The sequence below is a fragment of the Argopecten irradians genome, chromosome 10, assembly GCF_041381155.1.
Source record: "Argopecten irradians isolate NY chromosome 10, Ai_NY, whole genome shotgun sequence".
Classification (NCBI taxonomy): domain Eukaryota; kingdom Metazoa; phylum Mollusca; class Bivalvia; order Pectinida; family Pectinidae; genus Argopecten; species Argopecten irradians.
The window spans coordinates 1,022,277-1,050,223 of NC_091143.1; the positions used below are offsets into that span (position 1 = coordinate 1,022,277).

Below are 27,947 nucleotides of genomic sequence, written 5' to 3' on the forward strand. Positions count from 1 at the left end.
GTCATTTGTAACATACTGGACAGTCATTTGTAACATACTGGACAGTCATTTGTAACATACTGGACAGTCATTTGTAACATACTGGACAGTCATTTGTAACATACTGGACAGTCATTTGTAACATACTGGACAGTCATTTGTAACATACTGGACAGTCATTTGTAACATACTGGACAGTCATTTGTAACATACTGGACAGTCATTTGTAACATACTGGACACCTACTAGACAGTCATCTGTAACATACTGGACAGTCATTTGTAACATACTGGACAGTCATTTGTAACATACTGGACAGTCATTTGTAACATACTGGACAGTCATTTGTAACATACTGGACAGTCATTTGTAACATACTGGACAGTCATTTGTAACATACTGGACAGTCATTTGTAACATACTGGACAGTCATTTGTAACATACTGGACAGTCATTTGTAACATACTGGACAGTCATTTGTAACATACTGGACACATTTATAACATACTGGACAGTCATTTGTAACATACTGGACAGTCATTTGTAACATACTGGACAGTCATTTGTAACATACTGGACAGTCATTTGTAACATACTGGACAGTCATTTGTAACATACTGGACAGTCATTTGTAACATACTGGACAGTCATTTGTAACATACTGGACAGTCATTTGTAACATACTGGACAGTCATTTGTAACATACTGGACAGTCATTTGTAACATACTGGACAGTCATTTGTAACATACTGGACAGTCATTTGTAACATACTGGACAGTCATTTGTAACATACTGGACAGTCATTTGTAACATACTGGACAGTCATTTGTAACATACTGGACAGTCATTTGTAACATACTGGACAGTCATTTGTAACATACTGGACAGTCATTTGTAACATACTGGACAGTCATTTGTAACATACTGGACAGTCATTTGTAACATACTGGACAGTCATTTGTAACATACTGGACAGTCATTTGTAACATACTGGACAGTCATTTGTAACATACTGGACAGTCATTTGTAACATACTGGACAGTCATTTGTAACATACTGGACAGTCATTTGTAACATACTGGACAGTCACATACTGGACAGTCATTTGTAACATACTGGACAGTCATTTGTAACATACTGGACAGTCATTTGTAACATACTGGACAGTCATTTGTAACATACTGGACAGTCATTTGTAACATACTGGACAGTCATTTGGAACATACTGGACAGTCATTTGTAACATACTGGACAGTCATTTGTAACATACTGGACAGTCATTTGTAACATACTGGACAGTCATTTGTAACATACTGGACAGTCATTTGTAACATACTGGACAGTCATTTGTAACATACTGGACAGTCATTTGTAACATACTGGACAGTCATTTGTAACATACTGGACAGTCATTTGTAACATACTGGACAGTCATTTGTAACATACTGGACAGTCATTTGTAACATACTGGACAGTCATTTGTAACATACTGGACAGTCATTTGTAAACATACTGGTCCAGTCATTTGTAACATACTGGACAGTCATTTGTAACATACTGGACAGTCATTTGTAACATACTGGACAGTCATTTGTAACATACTGGACAGTCATTTGTAACATACTGGACAGTCATTTGTAACATACTGGACAGTCATTTGTAACATACTGGACAGTCATTTGTAACATACTGGACAGTCATTTGTAACATACTGGACAGTCATTTGTAACATACTGGACAGTCATTTGTAACATACTGGACAGTCATTTGTAACATACTGGACAGTCATTTGTAACATACTGGACAGTCATTTGTAACATACTGGACACATACTGGACAGTCATTTGTAACATACTGGACAGTCATTTGTAACATACTGGACAGTCATTTGTAACATACTGGACAGTCATTTGTAACATACTGGACAGTCATTTGTAACATACTGGACAGTCATTTGTAACATACTGGACAGTCATTTGTAACATACTGGACAGTCATTTGTAACATACTGGACACATACTGGACAGTCATTTGTAACATACTGGACAGTCATTTGTAACATACTGGACAGTCATTTGTAACATACTGGACAGTCATTTGTAACATACTGGACAGTCATTTGTAACATACTGGACAGTCATTTGTAACATACTGGACAGTCATTTGTAACATACTGGACAGTCATTTGTAACATACTGGACAGTCATTTGTAACATACTGGACAGTCATTTGTAACATACTGGACAGTCATTTGTAACATACTGGACAGTCATTTGTAACATACTGGACAGTCATTTGTAACATACTGGACAGTCATTTGTAACATACTGGACAGTCATTTGTAACATACTGGACAGTCATTTGTAACATACTGGACAGTCATTTGTAACATACTGGACAGTCATTTGTAACATACTGGACAGTCATTTGTAACATACTGGACAGTCATTTGTAACATACTGGACAGTCATTTGTAACATACTGGACAGTCATTTGTTACTACACATACTGGACAGTCATTTGTAACATACTGGACAGTCATTTGTAACATACTGGACAGTCATTTGTAACATACTGGACAGTCATTTGTAACATACAGGACAGTCATTTGTAACATACAGGACAGTCATTTGTAACATACTGGACAGTCATTTGTAACATACTGGACAGTCATTTGTAACATACTGGACAGTCATTTGTAACATACAGGACAGTCATTTATAACATACTGGACAGTCATTTGTAACATACTGGACAGTCATTTGTAACATACTGGACAGTCATTTGTAACATACTGGACAGTCATTTGTAACATACTGGACAGTCATTTGTAACATACTGGACAGTCATTTGTAACATACTGGACAGTCATTTGTAACATACTGGACAGTCATTTATAACATACTGGACAGTCATTTGTAACATACTGGACAGTCATTTGTAACATACTGGACAGTCATTTGTAACATACTGGACAGTCATTTGTAACATACTGGACAGTCATTTGTAACATACTGGACAGTCATTTGTAACATACTGGACAGTCATTTGTAACATACTGGACAGTCATTTGTAACATACTGGACAGTCATTTGTAACATACTGGACAGTCATTTGTAACATACTGGACAGTCATTTGTAACATACTGGACAGTCATTTGTAACATACTGGACAGTCATTTGTAACATACTGGACACATACTGGACAGTCATTTGTAACATACTGGACAGTCATTTGTAACATACTGGACAGTCATTTGTAACATACTGGACAGTCATTTGTAACATACTGGACACATACTGGACAGTCATTTATAACATACAGGACAGTCATTTGTAACATGCAGGACAGTCATTTGTAACATACTGGACAGTCATTTGTAACATACTGGACAGTCATTTGTAACATACTGGACAGTCATTTGTAACATACTGGACACATACTGGACAGTCATTTGTAACATACTGGACACATACTGGACAGTCATTTGTAACATACTGGACAGTCATTTGTAACATACTGGACAGTCATTTGTAACATACTGGACAGTCATTTGTAACATACTGGACAGTCATTTGTAACATACTGGACAGTCATTTGTAACATACTGGACAGTCATTTGTAACATACTGGACAGTCATTTGTAACATACTGGACAGTCATTTGTAACATACAGGACAGTCATTTGTAACATACTGGACAGTCATTTGTAACATACTGGACAGTCATTTGTAACATACTGGACACATACTGGACAGTCATTTGTAACATACTGGACAGTCATTTGTAACATACTGGACAGTCATTTGTAACATACTGGACAGTCATTTGTAACATACTGGACAGTCATTTGTAACATACTGGTCAGTCATTTGTAACATACTGGACAGTCATTTGTAACATACTGGACAGTCATTTGTAACATACTGGACAGTCATTTGTAACATACTGGACAGTCATTTGTAACATACAGCTAGCACACATAGACATTTAGGAGTTCTACTTTCTGACGACTGTAAATGGACTCACCACATAGATTATGTATACCAGAAAGCATTTAAAAGGATAAATATTTAAAAAACATTAAAAAAAAGAGTGTCACGTAAAACTCTTTTAAACATTTATAAAAGTTATGTTTTACCTATTTTAGAATATGCTGATGTTTTATGGGATAATTGTACTGAACAATGTAAATTTCTGTTAGAGTCTGTCCACTTAGAAGCCGCTAGGATTATAACTGGATTGCGCAGAGGTACCTCCCATGATATACTTTATAAAGAACTAGCTTGGGAATCTCTTTCTGATCGGCGTCAAAAACACAAACTTATTCTTATGTTTAAGATACTCCGTGGATTTGCTCCACAGCATTTGATTGAAATTGTACAACCATTTTTATATCAGCCTGAAAATGAGAGATATCCACTAAGGATGACAAGATATTTTAATATTCCTATGTGCAGAACTGCAAGTTACTATACTAGTTTTTTTCCAAGTACCTTTAGAGAATTTAATTCTTTCGCTTAAACTTTGACTTATCGAATGTTAATACTGTTGCACAATTTAAAACACTCCTTTTTAACATTAATAAAATGGAACCTGATATAACAAATACCTTTATAAACAAAGGTTCTCGAATTATAAATATTACTCTGTGCCAGCTCAGAAATTCCTCTAGCAATCTAAATTCTGACCTATTTCACGATCATTTGAGAGATTCTCCAATTTGTTCTTGTGGCCTTGGTAATGAAACAGCCGAACACTATCTTTTCATATGTCCTTTATTTAATGAACAAAGATCATCACTCAGAACCAAAATACATAACTCTAATATCCCCCACTCGCATTTTAACGCAAAAACTCTACTGCATGGCTGTGACAATTGTGATGAAGAAAAAAATTCATATTTATTGCAATGCATATCAGAATATATATCTGAAACTAAAAGATTTTTTTAGATTTTTCTACTATGATAGGTTGGGGAGATACACTAATAATAATATTCATTCATAATGTAATGTTAAATGTTAAAATATTTTGTTGATAATTGTACTATACCGGATTTGTTTGGAGATGGCTAATATAGGCTTTGCCTGTTGCCAAATCCATTTGCATATTATTTGCAATAAAATTTGTTGAAATGAAAATACTGGACAGTCATTTGGAACATACTGGACACATTCTGGACAGTCATTTGTAACATACTGGACAGTCATTTGGAACATACTGACACAACATTCACAGTGAAATTTGTCGCGCAAAATAAAAACTACACATTACTGTACTTGTTAACTATACTGTAATCAAGTAGGATAGGTTAAAATAATGTTTGGAAAGATGCATTACCACCATTTAAATGTTTTGAAGACATTTATATCTTAGGGACCAGATGTTACCCTTGCATGACATCAAAATTACCTAATCGGAATACAAACCTTATAATCCGGGAATAGCATTAGGTTGGAAATTTTTACTGTTTCATACTATAAATGACTGTCCAGTTAAGAAAATTGTCTTATATGTCATAAATGACAGATAAAATTGCTTCAAATTTAAAACTTTGTCGGTCGTATTAATGGACGACAGTATCGGTATAAATTGATTAAGCATCATATTATTTACTACTTGGCCTCCGTGTACCTCTGAGCCTACCAACCTTAACGGTATCTACCTCAGGTCTATCACTATACTAGCTACCTAGCACCAATAACATCCATCACTCCTGACCAATCTATATCTATAGTTAGCACAACCTAACCCTTCACTACTTTCACTTTGTTTTATTTTTGCTATGTTTTTCTTGGCGATATATACTGTTTGTTTACGTTGATTATTTCCACAATCTGATTAAATGCATAACTGAACTGGAGATACTTAATCATTTTGTGACATATGAGTTAAAGTAAATTGCTGTGAGGGTTGGATTTTGAAGTGGATATATATCGACATGAAATCGACAAAACATCGCTCAATGTTGTGAAAAAGGCTTGATAAATATCCACCTCATTCAATCAAAAAACGGTGATTGTTTTATTACATGACTGTTTCAATTATTAGGTCAATAATGTAATCATTGATCGATCTCAGACGATTTCCATTAGTTATTTGAAAAAATAAACAAATGACAGTCAAGTAATGTTTTTTATCAATTTATTACTCACTTTGCACTTAACTGTTTTGTTTCACGCTTGCCTGCTTTTCTTTTTTTTCAAAATCCTCATCTCTTAATTGAGCTTTTGTTCCCTTGCTTTCCAGGTGCTGGAAAAAAGACGTAAGCAACTGCGGAATCACCCCATTTCTCAAGCGGAAAAACCGAAAGGCAAACCAGCACTGCATGAGTACAAAGGACACTAAACTGACCGTTCTCGCCTCGCGGAGGAATACATTAGTGCTATGTAGGTGTGAAGAGGCTTCTATTCCAAGAGACATGGCCATGTCCATGCCATGTGTTGTTGTTATGTGTAACAGAGAAGAGGCGCGGGAAGCCGGTATAGACACCAAACAAAAGCCCTCATCCTTACCTAACTCTGTAGATACACTGCTGACGTGTCGCGTACGATACAAATGACGTCACGATATTTCCTGAACTTTGACGGTCAACTTGACCATCTCAATCTTACATGTAATTTCCATCTCTACTTTTCGCCACATCAGCATTGTTTACATTGATCAATGTTCACATTCCGCGGGTACACATGAAGAATAACTAACTATTTACAAGAGAAAATACTGTCTTGATAGCTATCATCGTTCTGAATTCTATATCGTCACTGTAACGGTTTTATTTTGTTATATTGTGACTGTGATATGCTTTGATGGTGTCATAATGTATTCATTTATTAAAAATTAAAAAGAATCGCTCAAACCAAACCGGCTTATCTGGTAAAATTTATTTAATAATGTGTAGAACTTTTTTCACTTAATTCATTTAATCCGACAGAGCTCAATGTGAGAGCATGGAAGTCGTACGGTGTTTGTTCATCTATAAGGCCCTATCAACTCGATACAGGATTGTTAATTCCTTAATAGGATAGTCTCAATGAACTTGTCAACAATGCGCAAACTAAGAAGCGTTTGTTGATTGGCCTTTAACAGTATTCAGTGACCGTAATATGAAAGTTCTTTAACACAAAATCTAGTAGACTTATTTTATAGGTCGGTAAACCTGATAGGGCTAATTATTAGGTTTATATGACAAGATCCGGTGTAAATTGAACATTTCTTTATTAATGGACAAAGAATAATTTGTATCTTCTTATCTGACAGAGACTGCTAAATTTACAAATTAACAAACATCGACTATATGATGCCATTTGGGACAAGGAACGAACACAAAATGGAGTTCACACGATAATGGACAGAATAGCAGCCTATCGGAAGAGATACTGGGCCATGACGATAAGGCGACAAGTCATTGGTGGAAGGGAGAAACGCGAGTGATTAACAAGGACTATAAATCATCAGGATATATCGGTCTGCTTGTTATACTAACACATACAGCATGTTTGTCCAATCCTGATTATATCCTTTTATATATATGATACCCCGTCTAACACTTTTATAAATCAAACCCTGTCTAATACCTTTATATATAATACCCTGTCTAACACTTTTTCGTTTAACCTTTCCTACTCATTTGCATATGCATGTAGGTTCTTAAAAAACTAAAACGAATTTCTTAACGAAAGACACATTCGATATATAATTATTACATATTGCAAAACTACAAACGAAAAGTATAAATTATATCTTACTAGCTTAAAGATTCTCAACAGAGCGTAAATAATAATCTATCATTTGGAAATCAATTGATGTTTATTTGTGTTCTAAGGGAGAACTAGATCACAGCATCATCACAATGATTTACAAAGTGTACTGCAAGAAAGGTATAATCATGATATACCATGCACTAATAAAGGCGAACTAATGATGCATGCTCTACTAACAAACTTGAAATCGTGATATTAAACGACGTTAATAATCCCTGATTCTAGTGATACAGATTCGTATGTAGAGTTTAATGCACTCAATTTGTAAAGTTGTAAAGGTATATGCTATATCTTTATCAGCTAATAGTGGCAATGCCCTCGTCGTGAACGTCATCTTATAACGTATTTCTGTTGTTTGGTATTTAGTTCTAAAAGCCATCTGAATCATCAGTCAATTACCTGTAACATTCAATGATAATACTTTGTAAACGATGGATAACGATGCTGCAGGTTTGTGTCATTCATCTGTGTATGCCAGTGAGTAAAGGCCATAACATTTGCTACCAGATGAACTCATGTATCTATTATGCATAAACGAAAACAGTATCGATGCCATTTTGTTTACATAATATTTTTTGTTGTTTACAAAATGTACATAATACAATACAAATGGTAATTATATATCTGTATAGAGAAGATGAGGGTGTTGAGGTACTTCACGGATATAAATCAACCAGTGTTGAAACGAAGTGAAACAGGAGAGGAGGAAATGTAGCGGTCAAACCGGGATTCGAACCCGGAACCCTAGACACACTAGCCGAGTGCTTTACCGATGGAGCTACCTGGTAACCGATGATCAATTTATTCCCAATACAGAAGTAAAGAATGATCTTAAAATTCCGTAATGTTTGCCAATTGTTAAGAGAGGGCATTGCTCGTTAACACCCCTATATGATAAATAAAAGGGAGACCTATTTTGAAAGCAGGAGAAATGTGAAATATGAATTAATCATGAGCACTACACCAGGAAGTTTGTTGTTAGTGGTGTCTGGGGTGACAAAATTACAGGCAATTAGCTAGACATCGCTTACACTGGTGTATGAAGGAAAGGAAGGATCAATTGAGTGCTCCTTATTGCGATACTTTTATAGGAGTTTGATGAAGGAGGAAGAAATCACGACGTATCATTTGTAAAGCAATTTGTCTTTTGGTCCCTCGTTATGGCCTATTGCATTAGAATTTGTCTACACCCCGTGGGAACGTCGTGATCCATTTGATAACACGTCTAAAGGATAATTTCGATAGGAGATTAGTTCTTTTATTGTAAAAACTCATCGCTTATTGATCTCACGTGTAGGACTTCTTACGTCATAAGTGCTAAATAAGAAGTTTGTTGATATGAAGCCGTGCTGTTACCACCCAGTGTTACCTTTGTATTGTTACACGCGCTTACTTATTGGTTGGTGTACCACCCAGTGTTACCTTTGTATTGTTACACGCGCTTACTTATTGGTTGGTGAGATTGTTAAGCTGAACATTCTATTATAAGATAGGGTCATTTATAAAGCCCCCCTGTGTGGTAATTTCTTTGATTTGAGAGATTGCGGTATTCTTATTTTTTTTATATTAAATGGTTATCTGCCCTTGCGGGTAGGTATTGATTGTGACGGCATGTGTTTGCAAGCGTAACGTCATACATTCCGGAAAAAAACGACCTAAATTGCGCGGATAAAATAATGACGTAACAATCGAAACCTACCGGCTAGGGAGCTAACTCTGTAATATGCAAAGACGGAATGTCCGTGTTAATTCTTGCCCTTTTTATATCATTAACTTACATAATATATAATAATAATAATTAAAATACTGTTAGAGGTATCTTCATGATTCCAACTGTTACGAAATCAGTATGATTTTTTAATGTTCCAGCAAAATTAACGTATTTTAATTTACTTACTTTTTGAGAAAATCAGCTTTTAATGTCCCTGTTCCTCCGATGCAAATATTCACTTGGAAGGTCTTTATCACTACGGTGTTGATTCCGGTTGAAAACAAGCGTTCTGACGCCCTTCGAATTTGCGAATTTAAACTCAACAAAAGTAGCGGAACAATATCAATAAACAAGATATTTTCAGCACTAATATCGAGATTACTCAGGCATAGAACTCGATACCAGATAGTAAGAATTTTAGTTGCGATAGGAAAATGTTACGATGTGAGTAAATAAATGTTTAATTTCTTTATTTTGATAACCATTTCTAAATTTGATGATTTTATACCGAACAATCCAGTGACGTCCCTTTTTAGTCCTATATGTATTTGAGCCCGGGTGATTCGACCTTGCAAGCTGGCGTTTTGAAGTATTAAGCATTCATTTTCGGTATTGTGATGGCAATTTGCACTCATATACAGCATAACATAGTTTAAAATAATTGTGCGAGTTTATCTTGAAACATTTTATCATTTAAACGTCACTTTGACAAAGAGAAAAAGAAGTAGTAGGCATAGGCTATCTTACAGCGTTTGTGGATACAATCAGAGACTTAGATCTGATGCAAGATCGTTTTAGTAGATGAAATTAGTGAAATATTAAAAACATGCTTCTGAAACATATAATTAATAATTTTAATTGAACATGTTTGACATTGTGTGTAAAAAATCTAGTTTGGTCTTTCGCCGCCGAAAACCGATGAAACCGCGGTACTGGGTCGCGAGTAGTTGTCGTGATTTTTTCATGTTTTTTTTATTCATTAAACATTAAAAAAGAATCGATCTTTGAAGACTTAAACATTCACATGAACTATCTTTAGTTCGAAAAGTTTCGGAAATAGCATTCATCTTTTTTTATATTTGAGTTGAATACATCAAATCGGACCAGTTCCCGACATTGACTGTAGGGCTACAGCTACCATCTGCAGTTTTTCAACTTTGTAAAATTTTACAATGCATAGGCAGTGGGCTCGATCGAAAGATATAATCTAAAAAAAAAGATAATATTGTACAATTTCTCTTTGATAATCCATGGTAACGTTATTTTCTCCATATCAACACGTACGGGACCGTGCTTCGTCTCGGCGAAATCCAACCCATTCCCCTCAGGGGTGTCTTCACCGACGATCTAGCATTTCGGCAAAAAGTCAATAAAATAGCAACCAAGCAAAGATTATCGTACACCAGGTACATTAATGAACAACAAAAAACTTCGAGGTTTGTAATCAATGTGTTTTTATCATTTTTCACTTTTCTCCATGTTGAAACCACATTTACATGAACATCACATTTACAAAAGTTTTTGTTCTATTAGGAAATACTAAATCATACATCATTAAATATTTGATTGTTTGTTTGTTTGATTTATTAACGTCCTATTAACAGCTATGGTCATTAGATAGGTGATTAAAATAAGTGTTATCTAGATGCTTCTCATAAAAAAATCACTATATATATATATATATATATATATGAGCAGGAATCTGGCTAAGTGTTATCATTCAGATATTTTGATCTTTCGATTCTCACCACCAGCGGTATTTCTTTTCTTTATTTTCGTTTTTTTTTTTAGCATATCATGCAAACATGCCTATTCAAACTATTCACAAAATCTGGTAAGGGCTACATGTACATGTAGCTATTACTACAAAATATATAATTATATCGATCGGCAAAATCTCGTCATCTCCTCTCATCGCACAAACGATACCAGCATCGATATCAATTACAGCAAATAAAAATGTCTTAACGTTGAAAATATGGTTATATATATTCATTATTTACATAAACCATTCTGGACATCAAAACAAATAATTTATGTCATCTAGGCAAATGATAATTTGAAAATTCCAGACACCGCCTGCAAGGAGACGGCCTAGGCCTATCGCTACCCACAATGCACTCGTGGTCTTAAATTATGTAACTTTTCATCGATAATTTGATCCAGGTATATCTGTCTTCGACAGTTTTATTTAGAATTATGAATATGTGGAAGACACGTATGTACAAGATAAAACAACCCATCTCAACTGCTATTCTGGGGCCTTAAAATGTAATATTGGTCACACCAACCAAAGCACAGAAACACGCAAATTATTCATCATGTTAAATATTGCTATGTCATGCACACATGACTGAAAATTGCGAAAAAAAAATTATATATTATGTAAATATCGGTAAGCTAGTAATAATGATGATAATAATAATAAACTTTATTTATTGAGGATGGATTTACATGTTAAGCCAAAGGCTTATGTACCACATGGTCCTGTTATTAAAACACAATATCATTTGTTAGTTAAAATAGCGGACAAATTAAGCAAATTTATGAACAATCACAAAAAATATCACAGAAAATATACTTAAAATTATCACAGGATGCATAAATCTCATGCAGAATACGTTATTAAAAGGCATATACCTTGTATACATATATGCTACAATGCAATATAGGAAATAATAAAAAATGACATAGTTTCATGCTAATACAGCATAATCTAAATTAAGTAAAAATAATATTATAAGGAATTCAAATAAGAAACTCAGATAGAAAAATGATTAGACATCACAATAAAAATACAATACTGGTCTATGATAGTGATATACAGTACTGAACAAGATTTCGTTTAAAGGTTGGATAGCTTTGATTTTTTTTTTATGTCATTTGGTAAACGATTCCAATCATTGATGCTGTTTACAAGAAATTGCTTTGAATAAAATACAGTTCTGTGTTTAGGCACTATAAAATTATTTTGACATGAAAATCTGGCATTTCTATTATAATTCTCTCGTACAAGAGGCACATATCCAGGTACATTCTGGTTAAAACATGTATGTAACATACAAAGTCTTCTGAATTTAAAATATTTGTCTAAGGAAATCCATTTAAGGCAGTAAAACATATCTTGAGATGGTGTATCATAAGGTGCACCTGAAATAAGCCTAGCTGCCTGCTTCTTGAGAAGCTTACCCATCAGATTATATCGCTTTCTCAATGAATGTTGCGTGAGATACAAAACAGCATCCTAACCCGGTCATATTATGCTGATAACGCGATACCTAGTTGTTCCACTTATAATAAAAATAGCCCCCAATGCACAAGAAAGATATACATTGTAAGTCTATTAATAACATATGTAGTTGAGGTTAAGTACGTATTGTATATACAAGTCTCAGAGTAAAAGATGTACATGACAACATATTAACGAATATTGTAAAATAATGCAATGTCCATGTGTAGCGGGTGGGGTGGAATTTGTTGACATAATGACAAAACCGCTGAGTAAAGATTCTTATTTTTATTCCATTTATTGCTAAACATTATGTTCATTTAATAAAAACACAATTAGAACATTCCACTTTCAAAACATACATCATTCATTCAACATCGAATTACGCGCGAATATTATTCAAAGACACACTTTACATTTCAGACATTAGTGAAAACTAATTATTGCAGAAATAGATAAAATAAAACCAAGCTCTTACAATACGTATAGTGTATTAACGTGTAGATGACTGTATACTCTGTATTCTAATATCATGAATCATCGTTTTTTTTTTATTATTAATTAACGTCCTATGAACAGCCAGGGACATGTCAGGACGGCCTCCCATGTATGCGTAGTGTAGCGTGTGTGAAGTGCTTGGTGCGTGTTTTGGAAGACTGTGTTCGTGTTGTGTCTTCTTGTATAGTGGAATTGTTGCCCTTTTTATAGTGCTATTTCACTGAAGCACACCTCAACCGGTCACATTATACTGACTACGGGCAAACCAGCCGTCCTACTCATTGTATGCTGAGCGCTAAGCAGGAGCAGAAACTACCACTTTTATAGACTTAGGTATGTCTCGGCCAGAACAGAACAGAACCCAGACCCTACCTCAGAGATGCGAGGGCTCCACAAAAGGCCTAAAGTGAAAGGCGACTAAATTTTGGATCTATTTTTTCTTCTTCCTAACTGAAATTATTCTTCCTAACGTCTCCCTTGGCGCCACATGAAACAGCCAAAGAACATACAACACACAATTCTTACTTCATTTCAGATATATGTTAGTAACCGTATACATTTTAGACACTTTACAATTACAATCGGATCACATGTATGCAATAGATGTACATACATCCATATATTTTCATATTTTAAAAATTTCCAAATTATAATAATCACATTCAAACAATCTTCATACTTGAAGAATATAATAATGTATTTACCAAGATGAAGAACAACTAATGTAACAACCGAAAAATAAGACTTACCAAATGAGTGAATTTCTGGACTGAGCATAAGAAACGTCCAACACATAACAGGGACGAAATTCAAATCTCCCGAAATACAAAAAGATATACACTATACTTTTAGCTGAAATACCAAACAATCAAACAACTTCGTCACTGCCATGTCATGTCCGTCATAAAACTCCGTCAGTGAACACTGCTAACGGGTACATAAACATATACGTACATACATATATCGATAAACGCAGCGCTCGCAAATATATACGGTATATTACATCAGCGGGTATAACACCGCACTGCACATATACAAATTAATATTACTATTAACTACAGATTATGATTTTGTATAGTATCAAAACATCTTTCATATACACATTCATACCACTTTTATTTATTAAATAAATTAGTGACAAATTCGAAAAATCGACCTTATTACACATGCGATACAGATATTGCGCACATATGCACACGTTTAAATACAAAGTCTTATTAATTTGCCCCTTCCTAATGTTATTGCTTGTTTGTTTGATTAATCAACGTCCTATTAACAGCTATGGTCATGTAAGGACGACCTCCCATGTATGCGGTGTGTTGCGTGTATGTTGTGCGAGGTGCGTATTTTGGGAGACTGCGGTATATTCATGTTGTTTCTTCTTGTATAGTGGAACTGTTGCCCTTTTTATAGTGCTATATCACTAATGTATGCTGCCGAAGACACCAAGCAACACACCCCACCCGATCACATTATACTGACAACGGGCGAACCAGTCGTCCCACTCCTTGTATGCTGAGCGATAAATAGGAGCAGAAACTACTACTTTTATAGACTTTGGTGAGGTGGTGCCACGGGAGGCATTAGGAAAGATAAAGTCAGTTAGGAAGAAGAGAAAAGATAAGATCCTAAATTTAGTCGCATTTTACGATCATGCAATAGGGGCAGCAGGTACAATTCCTACGCCCTACCTGCAGGGCCTAATGCTATTTTTCCTTTCTTAGCATTATAGTAAACAGTGAGTCTTCTTTTCTGCTTTTTATCACACTGTTACACATAAAAAACACAACATTCTGCTTTTTATCACACTGTTGCACATAAAAAACCCACAACATATTAATTGGAATACTGAGAACTCAGAAAGTGCCTCGCTATATAACTATCAATTAGGCTATCACATTCTAGCCCAAGCAACCTGGGACCTTAGGTCAAATCCATGTTTAGTTAGGAACGCCCTACCTGCAGGGCTGTACCTGCTGCCCCTATTGCATGATCGTAAAAGGCGACTAAATTTAGGATCTTATCTTTTCTATTCTTCCTAACTAACTTTATCTTTCCTAATGCCTCCCTTGGCACCGCCTCATTTTTGGCCTTGAGTTGAGCGTTCGCCCCTGTGAGGAAGGCTCTGGGTTCTGTCCCCTGGCCGAGACACACCAAAGTCTATAAAAGTGGTAGTTTCTGCTCCTGCTTAGCGCTCAGCAAAAAGGGAATGGGACGACTGGTTCGCCCGTTGTCAGTATAATGTGACCGGGTGGGGTGTGTTGCTCGGTGTCTTCGGCGGCATGCTCCAGTGATATAGCACTATAAAAAGGGCAAAAGTTCCACTATACAAGAAGACACTACATGAATATACCGCAGTCTCCCGAAACACGCACCTCGCACAACATACACACAACACACCGCATACACGGGAGGCCGTCCTTACATGACCATAGCTGTTAATAGGACGTTAATTAATCAAACAAACAAACAAAATAGTTAGGAACAAAATGTTTGTTAGTTAGCTATAAAACCTTTTTCTTCTTATTGATGTAATCAGAGATGGCCGCTGAATCCACAGTTATCCTAAACGTTTTACAGCAGTTCTAGATAGCATGGGATTCATCCTTTAAAATTGCTGATCAGCCGTATAAAACTACACGGTAAGTCCAAAATTAACAGCAGATCTAGATGGCATGGGGAATCATCGGACCAAATTCGAGAACGCTACTACACCAAGTGTACATAAGTGTTTACCGATGTCGGGCCCAATTATAAGCCAAATGATGTAACAGTCAACTTTTATTTAATATGGGTACCGTGCCGTATAAGGTGTTCTTTGCATGCATTGGTTTGTAATCGTGTTATGAAAGGTCTGATAACTGAGTGCAATATACGTAGTTGGTAAGATTTTAAGGCCTGGTCATGTTTGTGCTAATAGCGTACCATAATTTAGAAAGAAAGAGGGGATTTTATCCTAAATTTAGTCGCCTTTTTGCAATGGGGGGAGCAGGTACAAATTCTTCCTAACGTCTCGCTTGACATCGCCTCACTTTTGGCCTTTGATTTAAAGCTCGCCCCTGTGAGGAAGGCTCTGGTTTCTGTCCCCTGGCCGTGACACACCAAAGTCTATGAAAGTGGTAGTGTCTGTTCCTGCTTAGCACTCAGCATAACGGGAGTGGGACGACTGGTTCGCCCGTTGTCCGTATAATGTGACCCGATGGGGTGTGTTGCTTGATGTCTTCGGCGGCAAGCTTCAGTGATATAGCACTATAAAATGGGCAACCGTTCCACTATACAAGACACAACATGAATATACCGTAGTCTCCCTAACCATGCACCTCGCACAACATACACGCAACACACCGCATACATGGGAGGCCGTCCTTACATGACCATACTGCCATGCTGCCGAAAAACAAAAGTCGAAAGTATTGCCAGTACGCTGTTGTGAATCCTTGCTGACATATCCGTTCTTATCTTAAAAAATAAGGTTCTAGAATGTGGTATGTAACAAAAGAATATTATGAATGCTATTGATATGCCAAGTTTTATACTTTAATAGATGTATAAGTTTGGGAATAAATTTCATATTGATATTTTTATATACATGTATGATACATGTATAATTGTACAAGGGAGATAATTTATCGATAAACTGAAAACAAGTATATAAAAGCGTAGGACAGCGTATCAGAACCCACACTAACGTATCTCTTTCTAGTAATACCCACATCATTACACCTGATTTAGCGTATTATAACTTATTATAACGTATCACAGTGTACCAATGCGTACCTCCACTCCCTTATTTGTTTAATATGCTAAGGTACGCTAACAGCTCAAGTATGATCGGGCCTTTATTAAGAGTGTTCAAAGGTCTCTCACTCCGTATGCTATTCATGAGGAACTGGTGATTAAAACTTAATTACCATTTCTGATGCTGTAGCTCTAGATAATAACAAATAAATGTACTGAAGCCATATCGACTAATAGTCCACAGTGTCATTAACACAATAGTTCCGCCCACACTCAAACCATTATATCACTAGAATAATACGAGTGACAACGCCATGTAGACAACAACATCTAAACCATTATATCACTCGAATAATACGAGTGACAACGCCATGTAGATGACAAACATTACATACAGAAAACCTCATAAAAATATCACATCAAAGAAACTAAATAAAAAACAACCATGAAAACTATTTACTAAAATACCATGATAAACAGTGTCAACGTCTTGACTAATTCGTAATAAGACAGAATATGATTACGAAAGCCAACCGTTGGGAAGATATCCAACCTTGTATTATAGGCTTCTCAATGAAAAGGTTTGTTAACTTGTTTAATGTAAGAGCGAACTAACATGGCTACTTATACATTATTAAAGGTCAATTTCATTACTCTTTGGGAAGCAATTTAACGTCATAAACATCGCGACTGAAACTGATTCACGAATCAAACAACATGGTCGTCAAAAAGGCGATAATCTACTAATTTTATGTTGCGAAACTCCTAATAAACACGACAAATATGTCGGTATCAACAAGGAAACTACTAACGAAAGTGAAAGTAGTGCAAACACGACAGGTATATCGAGATCAACAAGGAAAACTCCAAACGAAAGTCAAAGTACTGCAAACACGCCAAATATGTCGAGATCAACCAGGAAAAGTTCTAACGAAAGTCAAAGTAGTGCAAACACGACAAATATGTCGAAATCAACAAGGGAAACTCCTAACGAAAGTCAAAGCAGTGCAAACACGACAAATATGTCGAAATCAACACGGAAAACTAACGAAATTCAAAGTAGTGCAAACACGAAAAATATGTCGAAATCAACAAGGAAAACTGACGAAAGTCAAAAGTAGTGCAAACACGACAGGTATATCGAGATCGACATTGACAAACTTTGAGAATTGTGAAAGTTGTCGACATGAAAACAGGAGACCTAGTGAACCTGTTTCTCTAATCTGGATACCGGATAAATATTGCAAAAACACTTCAAACAAGATATATTGTAAAAGAATTTGATTTTATTGATTATTTCTTATAAAAAATGATGCCTGTTATAAGTTAAATATAGACATTTTTTTTCATAGTTACTATTGGTCCCCTCTCTTTAAACCTAGCTAGTAATTGAAATGAATTATTTCTAATCCTCCTGATGAACACCGCTACTCCTGCACAGTGTCCTCATTTATTCAAAATCCCTTTCCCGGAAGATGTTTTTACCAAATTTTGTGGATTTAATTGTTAATTGTTTGATTAATTAACGTCCTGTTAACAGCTATGGTCATGTAAGGACGGCCTCCCATGTATGCGGTGTGTTGCGTGTATGTTGTGCGAGTTGCGTGTTTTGGGAGACTGCAGTATATTCATGTTGTGTCTTCTTGTACAGTGGAACTGTTGCCCTTTTTTAGTGCTATATCACTGAAGCATGTCGCCGAAGACACCAGGCAACAACCCGGTCACTGGCAAACCAGTCGTCCAACCCTAGTCGTTATGCTGAGCGCTAAGCAGGAGCAGAAACTACCACTTTTATGGACTTTGGTGTGTCTCGGCCAGGGGACAGAATCCAGAGCCTTACTCACAGGGGCGAGCGCTCAACCAAAGGCCAAAAGTGAGGTGGTGTCAAGGGAGACTCTCGGAAGAACAAAGTAATATTGGGAGAAAGAAAAGATAAAATCCTAAATTTAGTCGCCTTTTACGATCATGCAATAGGGGCAGCAGGTACAATTCTTACGCCCTACCTGCAGGGCCAAATTTGGGGAAATGCATTTAGGAGACAATTTATTAATGTATCTGTATTTATCTTATTGGTTCCCGCCCATTCAGTCCAACGTTGGTCAGTCACAAAGTCAGGCCCCCTTCCCCAATTATTTTTTCTGACCAAATGGTTTAAATCCAATATCTTCCTTATGCGTGGTATTACTCTCTACCCCGAAGGATGTCTCATGGTGTCAACACATCAAATAGTTTTATGACTAATACCGACTTAATGGAAATACGGACGAAGGACGCCGCGCATATGTTATTTAATGTTGTAGGTTTGGTAAAATGTTACGAATATCAGAATCCATGTTTGAAATTTATTCGAGAATGACTGTACACGGAACTCTTTGTGTTAATTTAAGAACATGCAACACAGAACATAGATTTCCCCATACAATAATACTATATACATGTGTTTATATATATACATACAGTTCTTGAGAACTAACTAAAACATGCTAATCAATTAAAACTGGTTTATAATAGTAGTTTTCAGGATTTATATTCTACGACCGATTTGCGCTAACAGTAGGAGTTATATACAGTTCATGATTACTTGTGTCAGACGGAATCAAATCATCAGTGGAATACACAGAGGTACTATATTGCATTACTAAAAGCAGCATGATAGATGTGTTTAACATGGTGGTGGGCTTCCTCAGAATAACACTAGACGGAGTTCGGGCTTTAAAATACGGAGCTGTAATGCAAACTGATCTAAGATAAATGGTGATGCCGTCATCTTGCCACACTTTTCGTCCAAATCCGAGGTTTGCAGGTGCTTCTGAAGCCTATCGGTATCGGGCAATGTACAGCGAATCTCCAAAGTAATTGAAATAAAGCTAGTACTTTCGAGCCATCAGAAGGCAATTAACAATGACTGCAGGGTCTACTATGGGCTCTGTAATTCGCTTACTTTGTCCTGTCCTGTTTGCAGATTTTCCTTTTACATTTAAATGAATATAAATGGCGTGATATCTGAAACAAATTAATACAATAAACAAGCGTTATAGGAACCTCATCCACGTAATGTTCTTCATACATGCATACTATAGCTAGAGCAAATAGTTCACACGATACGTCCATTCTGAAAAAAACCCAATCTGATATAATAGCATTGTAACTTAACAAAACTAGGGCAGATCACTTCAGATGTAAACGACAATGAAAACAAATATGCTTAAAACAATCTTATTGTTAAGCATGAACGCATTTCCCAATATCATCAATCACAGAAGCTTTGAGTCAGAAAAACTTCAGCATTAATCATTATCAATACCAATCTAAGTTAGCGTAAATTATTTTAACACGACAATAAACCAGTTACATATAATATATAATGCCAAATTTTGATCGGTGCATGTATTATATACAATGCATTTAGCATCATTTAAGAAAATCAATATGTCCATACGTCATGTGCTTGGATTATTTTGAATCAAGGTGGGTTTTTTTCTGTTTCAAATTCTTATAATTATGAGGTCTGTGCACGACCTTATTTTTTGCCCTCTTTCTAAATAACTTTGTCGTTCCTAAAGTTTCCATTGAAACCACCTGACTTTTGTCCTTCAGATGTCCGCTCGCGCCTTTGAGTTAAGGCTGTTGGTTCTGCCCCTGGCCGAGACACACCAGAATCTATATTAGGTTGCGCTTCTGCTGTAGCACTCAGCATAAAAGGAGTGGTTCAACCTATGTTAGTATAACGTGACTGGGTGATGACAATACAAGAAGACACAACCACGCACCTTGCAATTCACAAACATAAGACACCACATATACGGAAGGCCGTCCTTAAATGACCCTGGCTGTTAATAGGATGTAAATATATTGTAGAATTCTTGGTTGATAGTCATAAGTGTGTAGTAATTAGCGTGTTATCTATAGAATTATATTATATCATTAGTGTTCAATAAGGGAACGGATGGGTGTTAGGGGACAGATACAATTAGGTACGCGGCATATACAGAATACTGGGCTAGCAGCAATCTGATTAAAATACAGATCCTTATAACCACTCCGTTATAAAAAGGATCTGACAATATCCCATAGGGGGTCACGTCCAGATGACCTTTATAACACGTGGTCCTCATAAAAGATACATATACAATTAGCTTTATTGTGCTCTTTGGGCGAGATGACTCCGTAAACCAAAATAATTCTGGCAGTGTTTTCAAACTATTTCGTCCCTGAAATTCACTGTCAAAATTTTGAAAGTAGCAATTTGATTGGCCATTTCCAAAGGTCACCTGGACATGACTCTAATGGGATTTTCTCAGATCCTCTTATCAAACGTATTGATAAGAATCTGTATTTTAATCAGATTGGGCTAGCAGTGCTCTCTGGGGCTGGGGGCGATAAATGAGTTTTAGGTCTGAAAGCTAAATTGTATCTAAGTACATCCCGAGTTCTCTGTATCTAAATGTCCCCCTTCCCCTTGGTCAAGTCGAGATTTATGGGATTTAGGTCCACTCTGTCAGATACGGGCATTATATATCTAAAATGTCCGCCTCCTTACTTGGATACAATTCTTGGGAGATATAAGGGATATAAAGGGAGCAAGTTGGGGAGTTTGAAGGTGAGTTAGCCTGCCTCCTGTACTGTATAGGACTAGCTGCATACTAGCTAAGGAGACAGCTATGTATTATGTGAATTGTGACTTACAATGTATATAATGTAAATAAACTTGTAAATATAGCTGTATTACCTCCCCGCCGAACGTTACAATATCAAACAAGAGGCCCATGGGCTTAACGGTCACTTGAGTTCAGATACAGAATGAAACAAAGACATGCATATAAACACTATATATTTGCCCATCAGGCCCTTGAAGTCAGTCAGTGATTTTATAAATTTGACTTTTTAATCTATGAAGATTATTTGGTTCCATAAAATCTGTGATTCAGAAGAAAATTTTTTGAAATGTTATCCATTTTGACCCCTTTTGGCCCCTGGGGGTCGGCCAGGACCAATATGAATATGATGTTGAAATGCCATCTCAGGCTAATAATTCTAAACAAGTTTGACTCAATTCCTATGAAAATTGAGCAAAAAAATGTTCATAAATGTGTTTTCCCTATATAAACTATAGTAAACTTGACCCCCTCCCCAGGGGGAAACGTGAGACCCCAGTGTCATATAATTCACATTTTTTGTAAAAGACCTCAAGATCTTTCAATCTATGAATATGCGATTCTACCATTTCCAGAATTTCAGAAGAAGATTTTTGAAGTTATGGCCTATTTGACCCCGCCCCTGGGGGTCAGTCATGGAAAATTGGTTAATAGGATTCAATGGCCATCTCATAATGATAATTCTGACAATATTTGACTCATTTCCTATTACAAATGATCAAATAATACTCAAAAATGTGTTTTCCCTATTTAATCCATAGTAAACTAAACCCCCTCCCCAGGGGGAAACCCGCGACCCCAGGGTCATATAATTCACAATTATTGTATAAAGGACCTTAGGACCTTTCTATCTATCAAGAGTATTTAATTCCATCACATCTGTGATTTGAGAAGAATATTTTTTTAAATTCTAGTCAATTTTACCCCTTTTGGCCCCTCCCATAGCTCCCTGGGGGATGGGGACCATATAATTCGCAATTTTGATTGGCCTTATGCCTTAGAAGGTTTGTGAAATATTTCATTGAAATTGCTTCAGCAGTTTTGGAAAAGAAGTCGAAAATGTAAATTGTTTACGGACATACGACGCACGACGGACGACGACGGACAAAAGGCGATTAGAATAGGTCACTTGAGACTTCGTCTCAGGTGACCTAACAAAACCAAACTGCGCTGCAATCCACCAATATCGTGTCATAGACAAAATAACAAATCATATATGTTACTTTTGCGTTTAATTGTATGTTTGATGCAAAAATCTGGTGGTTTAGCTAGCCAATGAAATGTCATCATATTTCTGTGCAACTATCATAGAACATGTTATAAGAAAAACGCTTGCTCCCTTTCATCAACATATAATTGATTTTAGAACCGTGCATCTTAGACCTGGAAAAGAATAGTCATATTCTTTCCCAATTAGCGCCAGGAATATCCTAAAATAGACCTAACAAGGTGAGCGATAATTAACAAAGGATAATGAAACCCTGTTCTGTGGAGTCTAACACCCCGCCCTGTCGTTGTAGCGCCTTACATTAAAAGTGAAACCCTGTTCTGTGGAGTCTAACACACCGCCCTGTCGTTGTAGCGCCTCACATTAAAAGACGAGCCCACGTTGCACGTCGATAGCACCTCTAGGGTTAAACGTATCAGTGTTTGTTTGAGAAAGTTTATCGTTCTTAGAGGCTGGTTATAACATGCAGACACGAGTATATTTCTTCGTACAATCACGAGTATATTTCTTGAAGTCAAACGCTTACAAAGCCAATCATGTATTTCAAAGAGCCAGTTATAGTATTTTATCTTTTCAGTGCTATCTTTGTATCGGTTAATATGTTTTTTACCTTTGTTCTCAATTAAGAAAATAATGCAATTAATTTCTTGTACACCTATTAAGCGACAGAAAAACTTCAAAATAGCATCGCAACCAAAGGTGAAATGCACAAAAACAATTACAAGTGTGCATAACGCACATTGAAAATGTAAGTGATCTAAGTTACACTGTATGACAATGTCAGTGCTTTAGCCTTATAATAATTGTGACAAGTTTGGAGTTACTGATATAGTGATAACATTAATACATGTATTTATTAACAAATTTGCAATTATTTTTATAAACAAATATACAAACAAAATCTCGAAAAATGAATGTCTTTCTATGCTTTGCAAAGCGAGCACATCTAGTAAATCTACTGGGAATGTGGGCGGGTAGCGAACATTCATAAGCAATTCATCAGCATGTTGCTTTAAGCTACCTTTGGCCTTGAGTTGAGCGTTCGCCCCTGTGAGGAAGGCTCTGGGTTCTGTCCCCTGGCCGAGACACACCAAAGTCTATAAAAGTGGTAGTTTCTGCTCCTGCTTAGCGTTCAGCATACAGGGAGTGGGACGACTGGTTCGCCCGTTGTCAGTATAATGTGACCGGGTGGGGTGTGTTGCTTGGTGTCTTCGGCGGCATGCTTCAGTGATATAGCACTATAAAAAGGGCAACAGTTCCACTATACAAGAGGACACAACACGAACGTACCGCAGTCTCCCAAAACACGCACCTCGCACAACATACACGCAACACTACGCATACATGGGAGGCCGTCCTTGCATGACCATAGCTGTTGATAGGACGTTAATAAATCAAACAAACAAACTTTAAGCTACCGACAAGTTGCAAGTGTGCGACCACATCTGTGAAAATTGAGTACTGAGACCAACTTTTAAGTTGAGCTTGCCAGCAAAACTACGAGACTAACTAAAGTTTTATTTACACCTTCAATGTACATTGTTTATCCTATTTGATCCATTGGCCCTGCAGGTAGGGCGTTAGAATTGTACCTGCTGCCCCTATTGCGTGATCGTAAAAGGCGACTAAATTTAGGATCTTATCTTTTCTCTTCTTCCTAACTGACTTTATCTTTCCTAATGCCTCCCTTGGCACCGCCTCACTTTTGGCCTTGAGTTGAGCGTTCGCCCCTGTGAGGAAGGCTCTGGGTTCTGTCCCCTGGCCGAGACAAACCAAAGTCTATAAAAGTGGTAGTGTCTGCTCCTGCTTAGCGTTCAGCATACAGGGAGTGGGACGACTGGTTCGCCCGTTGTCAGTATAATGTGACCGGGTGGGGGGTGTTGCTTGGTGTCTTCGGCGGCATGCTGCAGTGTTACAGCACTATAAAAAGGGCAACAGTTCCACTATACAAGAAGACACAACACGAACATACCGCAGTCTCTCAGTACACTCACCTCGCTCAACATACCCACAACACACCGCATACATGGGAGGCCGTCCTTACATGACCATAGCTGTTAATAGGACGTTAATTAATCAAACAAACAAACAAAAATCCATACAATTTAACATGGTTTTAGCTATCAGGTATATATAGATGCCTGCACTTGGTATATTTTTACTCTTTATAAACTATAATGAAATATTTTATTCACTAAATTATATCGTAATTGTCATCATAGCTGCTGATAGCTTATATTATAAATCAGTTCTGGTTAAGAACACTAAAGGAGAGTGACACAGGTAGAATTATTCTATCTTGTTTCGGTAATAATAGTCGGTGTCTGAAAAAAAATAGAACGTTGGTTAATATTTGGTGTGTTTCTTAGAATTTTTGTTTTATGATTCTGTGAGGACGGATGATATCCCGCTTGCTTCATTCATTCATTCATCCTGGTTGATATATGGTGTTTCAGGAAAGAATAACAGGCGTCTCGATTTTCTGCGAGAATGGCAGATATTACTGCGGGCATGGTTGATATATCTGGTGTTCCAGCTAGTGTTGTAGCGAGAACATCAGTTGTAAAGATATTCCAAAATAAGTTGTAACTTGTATTTTTGTTATTATATTCGGTGCAGAGCGATGGCATTTCCAGAGCCCAAACACTTCCAAATGTAGACCTAAAAGTGAATATACGACTATACAGGAACAAACATGTTAACACTTAGTCGTTAAATAACTCATTAAAGAGTCACCGACGGTAGTGCTAGATAAAGAAATACAGATAAATACGTTACCGTTTGGTTTTTGTTATTTTGGTTATTAATGTGTACGTCCTATTAAAGTTACATTGCTGTATCTTGTTTTCTTCGGTACTGCATTGCAAGCCATCGGATTTGATGAATCAAGATGTGGAAGTATGATGCCTTATAAATTTGTTACAGCAAAACTTATGCGCAGTAAAAATTTTGTTTACTACCTGATATATGTTAGGTACATACATGCAGAAATCTGTGAACACTTGACATCAGAATAATTTATCAGTGCAATGTCTCTCTTGGGAAACCGTTGTCTTCCTGATTTCCTGATGGTTCTTTAGTTGTCGATGCATAATGTTTCTACATGTATAAACAAATTTTATTGTGATGCATTCAAAGGCCATAAGGTGTTTAATCATTCAAAAGTACCAATAACATGTATGACGCCTATCTTTAATGCCTTATATATGTTTTATGTCTTATACATGTTAGGTACATACATGCAGAAATCTTTGAGCAATTGACATCAGAATAGCGTATCAGTGCAATGCCTGTCTAGGGAAACCTTTGTCTTCCTGATTTCCTGAATTTTCTTTAGTTGTCGACGCATTATGTTCTTCATATATAAACAAACATTATTGTGATGCATTAAAAAGCCATAAGGTTTGATGAATATAGCTGTTAAATCATTCAAAAGTACCAATAAAATGCATGGCGCTTTTTTATAGAAATTTTAGACCACAACTTGGATTTTTTTTGACCATGTGTAATCATTTTACTGCATTGTAGACGTAAACAAATATAATTTATTTTAATTGTATAAAACCTATGTAATGACGTATTGTAATTCTCAGCATGTTTGTAACATTTGTTAATTAATACGTTATGAAAAGTGTTGATTCGTCAAATATTACTTTAATTAACTTGGAACATAATATAACATAACAATGACCATTACATCAGGTCCAGCAGCTGTTTAACAAAAACACCTTAAGTAGCCAGATACATGTAAACTGACTTTACATAGCTTATTTCAGTTCTTTATACAATGCAAGTAACGTAAATGCTTATTTCGTATTTTTCAGTTTTTCGAGAAGAAGGTTCCAAACAGTTCTCTCTACATTCACTCGAACAAGAGGTAGGGAAAGGACACGCTCTCTGAAAAATGACAGATGTCAAACACAGAGATCAACATGAAGTAAATGGACAACACACAACACAAATGGGGATTATATATTGTAACGGAGGATCGCTCGATGATCTCACTCAAAAGGTATACAAAGCAATAATAAACTTATGACAAATACGTTTGAAGAGTATTTTTTCAATTGACATTCAAACATTTTCTAAGTTTTCCACATAAAATTGTAGGTTCAACACAATAAGCGATATTTTTATTATCGTTTGACCTCTATTAGGAGCATGCATATCATAATTACAATAAAACGTCTTTTCCCAATGGTATAGGAAACGCATCGTCAAACATCTTTACAGAAACAGGATATAAAATTTATACTCTAAACGTACTTATCTTGGCGCAAAAACACTAACTTCTGATTTATAAGTAGGGTTTACATAAACGAAATCCGGTAGTTTAATACCGAAAATACCCTTGTACAAAACTGAGCGTTCTAAATGAATAAGTGCTGTAATCCATCTTTAGTAGTGAGTCAACTAACTAATAGGTTACTCTAGTTATGGCCACGTTGTACTGCGTGTGGCGCTGGCCTTTGTGTCTTTGGGGCCTGCAAAATGTTCGTGCAGTATACTCCCATTATCAACTACTAGTACATCTATAGAGCTATATCACGGATATGTTTTCCCTTCCTATCGGTGTTCTTATTTGAACAGTTTAAATAAAATGCGACATGGCGACACAATTTGCAGAAACAACAAAGATCATACGTCTTATTAACATCCAGGGTAAATATTAATTGTTTCAGCAACAAGGTTTATGTGGTGATCAATATGAGACAACGTGACTGATATGCACCTCATGCTATAAATAGTCAGAGACTACGTCTGTTCCGGAACTTAATTACGTAATTATGGGATCGAGTATGTTTTAATTAATTATACCTATATATCAGTCATCGACCTTTCCAGACGCCGGTTATAATCATGGATTTTAAAGCCTTATCCCACTAAATCACATTTATCAAGGCACTATAGTAGGGTGGTCAGACAAGAGCTTCAGCAGAAATACACAATAGTATTTAAATAATTAATTCAATAAACTGTTTTTCATTTCTCAATCATTAATTCTCAAATTATGCAACGATAAAGGAACCCCAACATGTAGTGAAGATGTATAATGCTTTTGTTTGTTTGTTTGATTTATTAACGTCCTATTAACAGCTATGGTCATGTAAGGACGGCCTCCCATGTATGCGTAGTGTTGC

At 36.3% G+C, this 27,947-nt stretch overlaps 1 protein-coding gene across 7 annotated transcripts in view; it reads left to right on the forward strand.

Annotated features, from left to right (window-relative positions):
- LOC138332864 (gonadotropin-releasing hormone receptor-like) overlaps window positions 1-26,858 on the forward strand; it is a 134,004-nt gene extending 107,146 nt beyond the window's left edge. For 2 of the 7 annotated variants that reach the window (XM_069280831.1, XM_069280837.1), the window contains exon 4: window positions 6,234-6,841. In XM_069280831.1, coding sequence (XP_069136932.1) covers window positions 6,234-6,546 — 313 coding nt within the window. In that variant the 3' untranslated portion in view covers window positions 6,547-6,841. Of the gene's footprint in view, window positions 1-6,233; window positions 6,842-26,630 lie in introns of those variants that run through there. The other 5 variants (XM_069280832.1, XM_069280833.1, XM_069280834.1 and 2 more) reach the window with 5 other exon arrangements.
- Window positions 26,859-27,947: the final 1,089 nt, after the last annotated feature.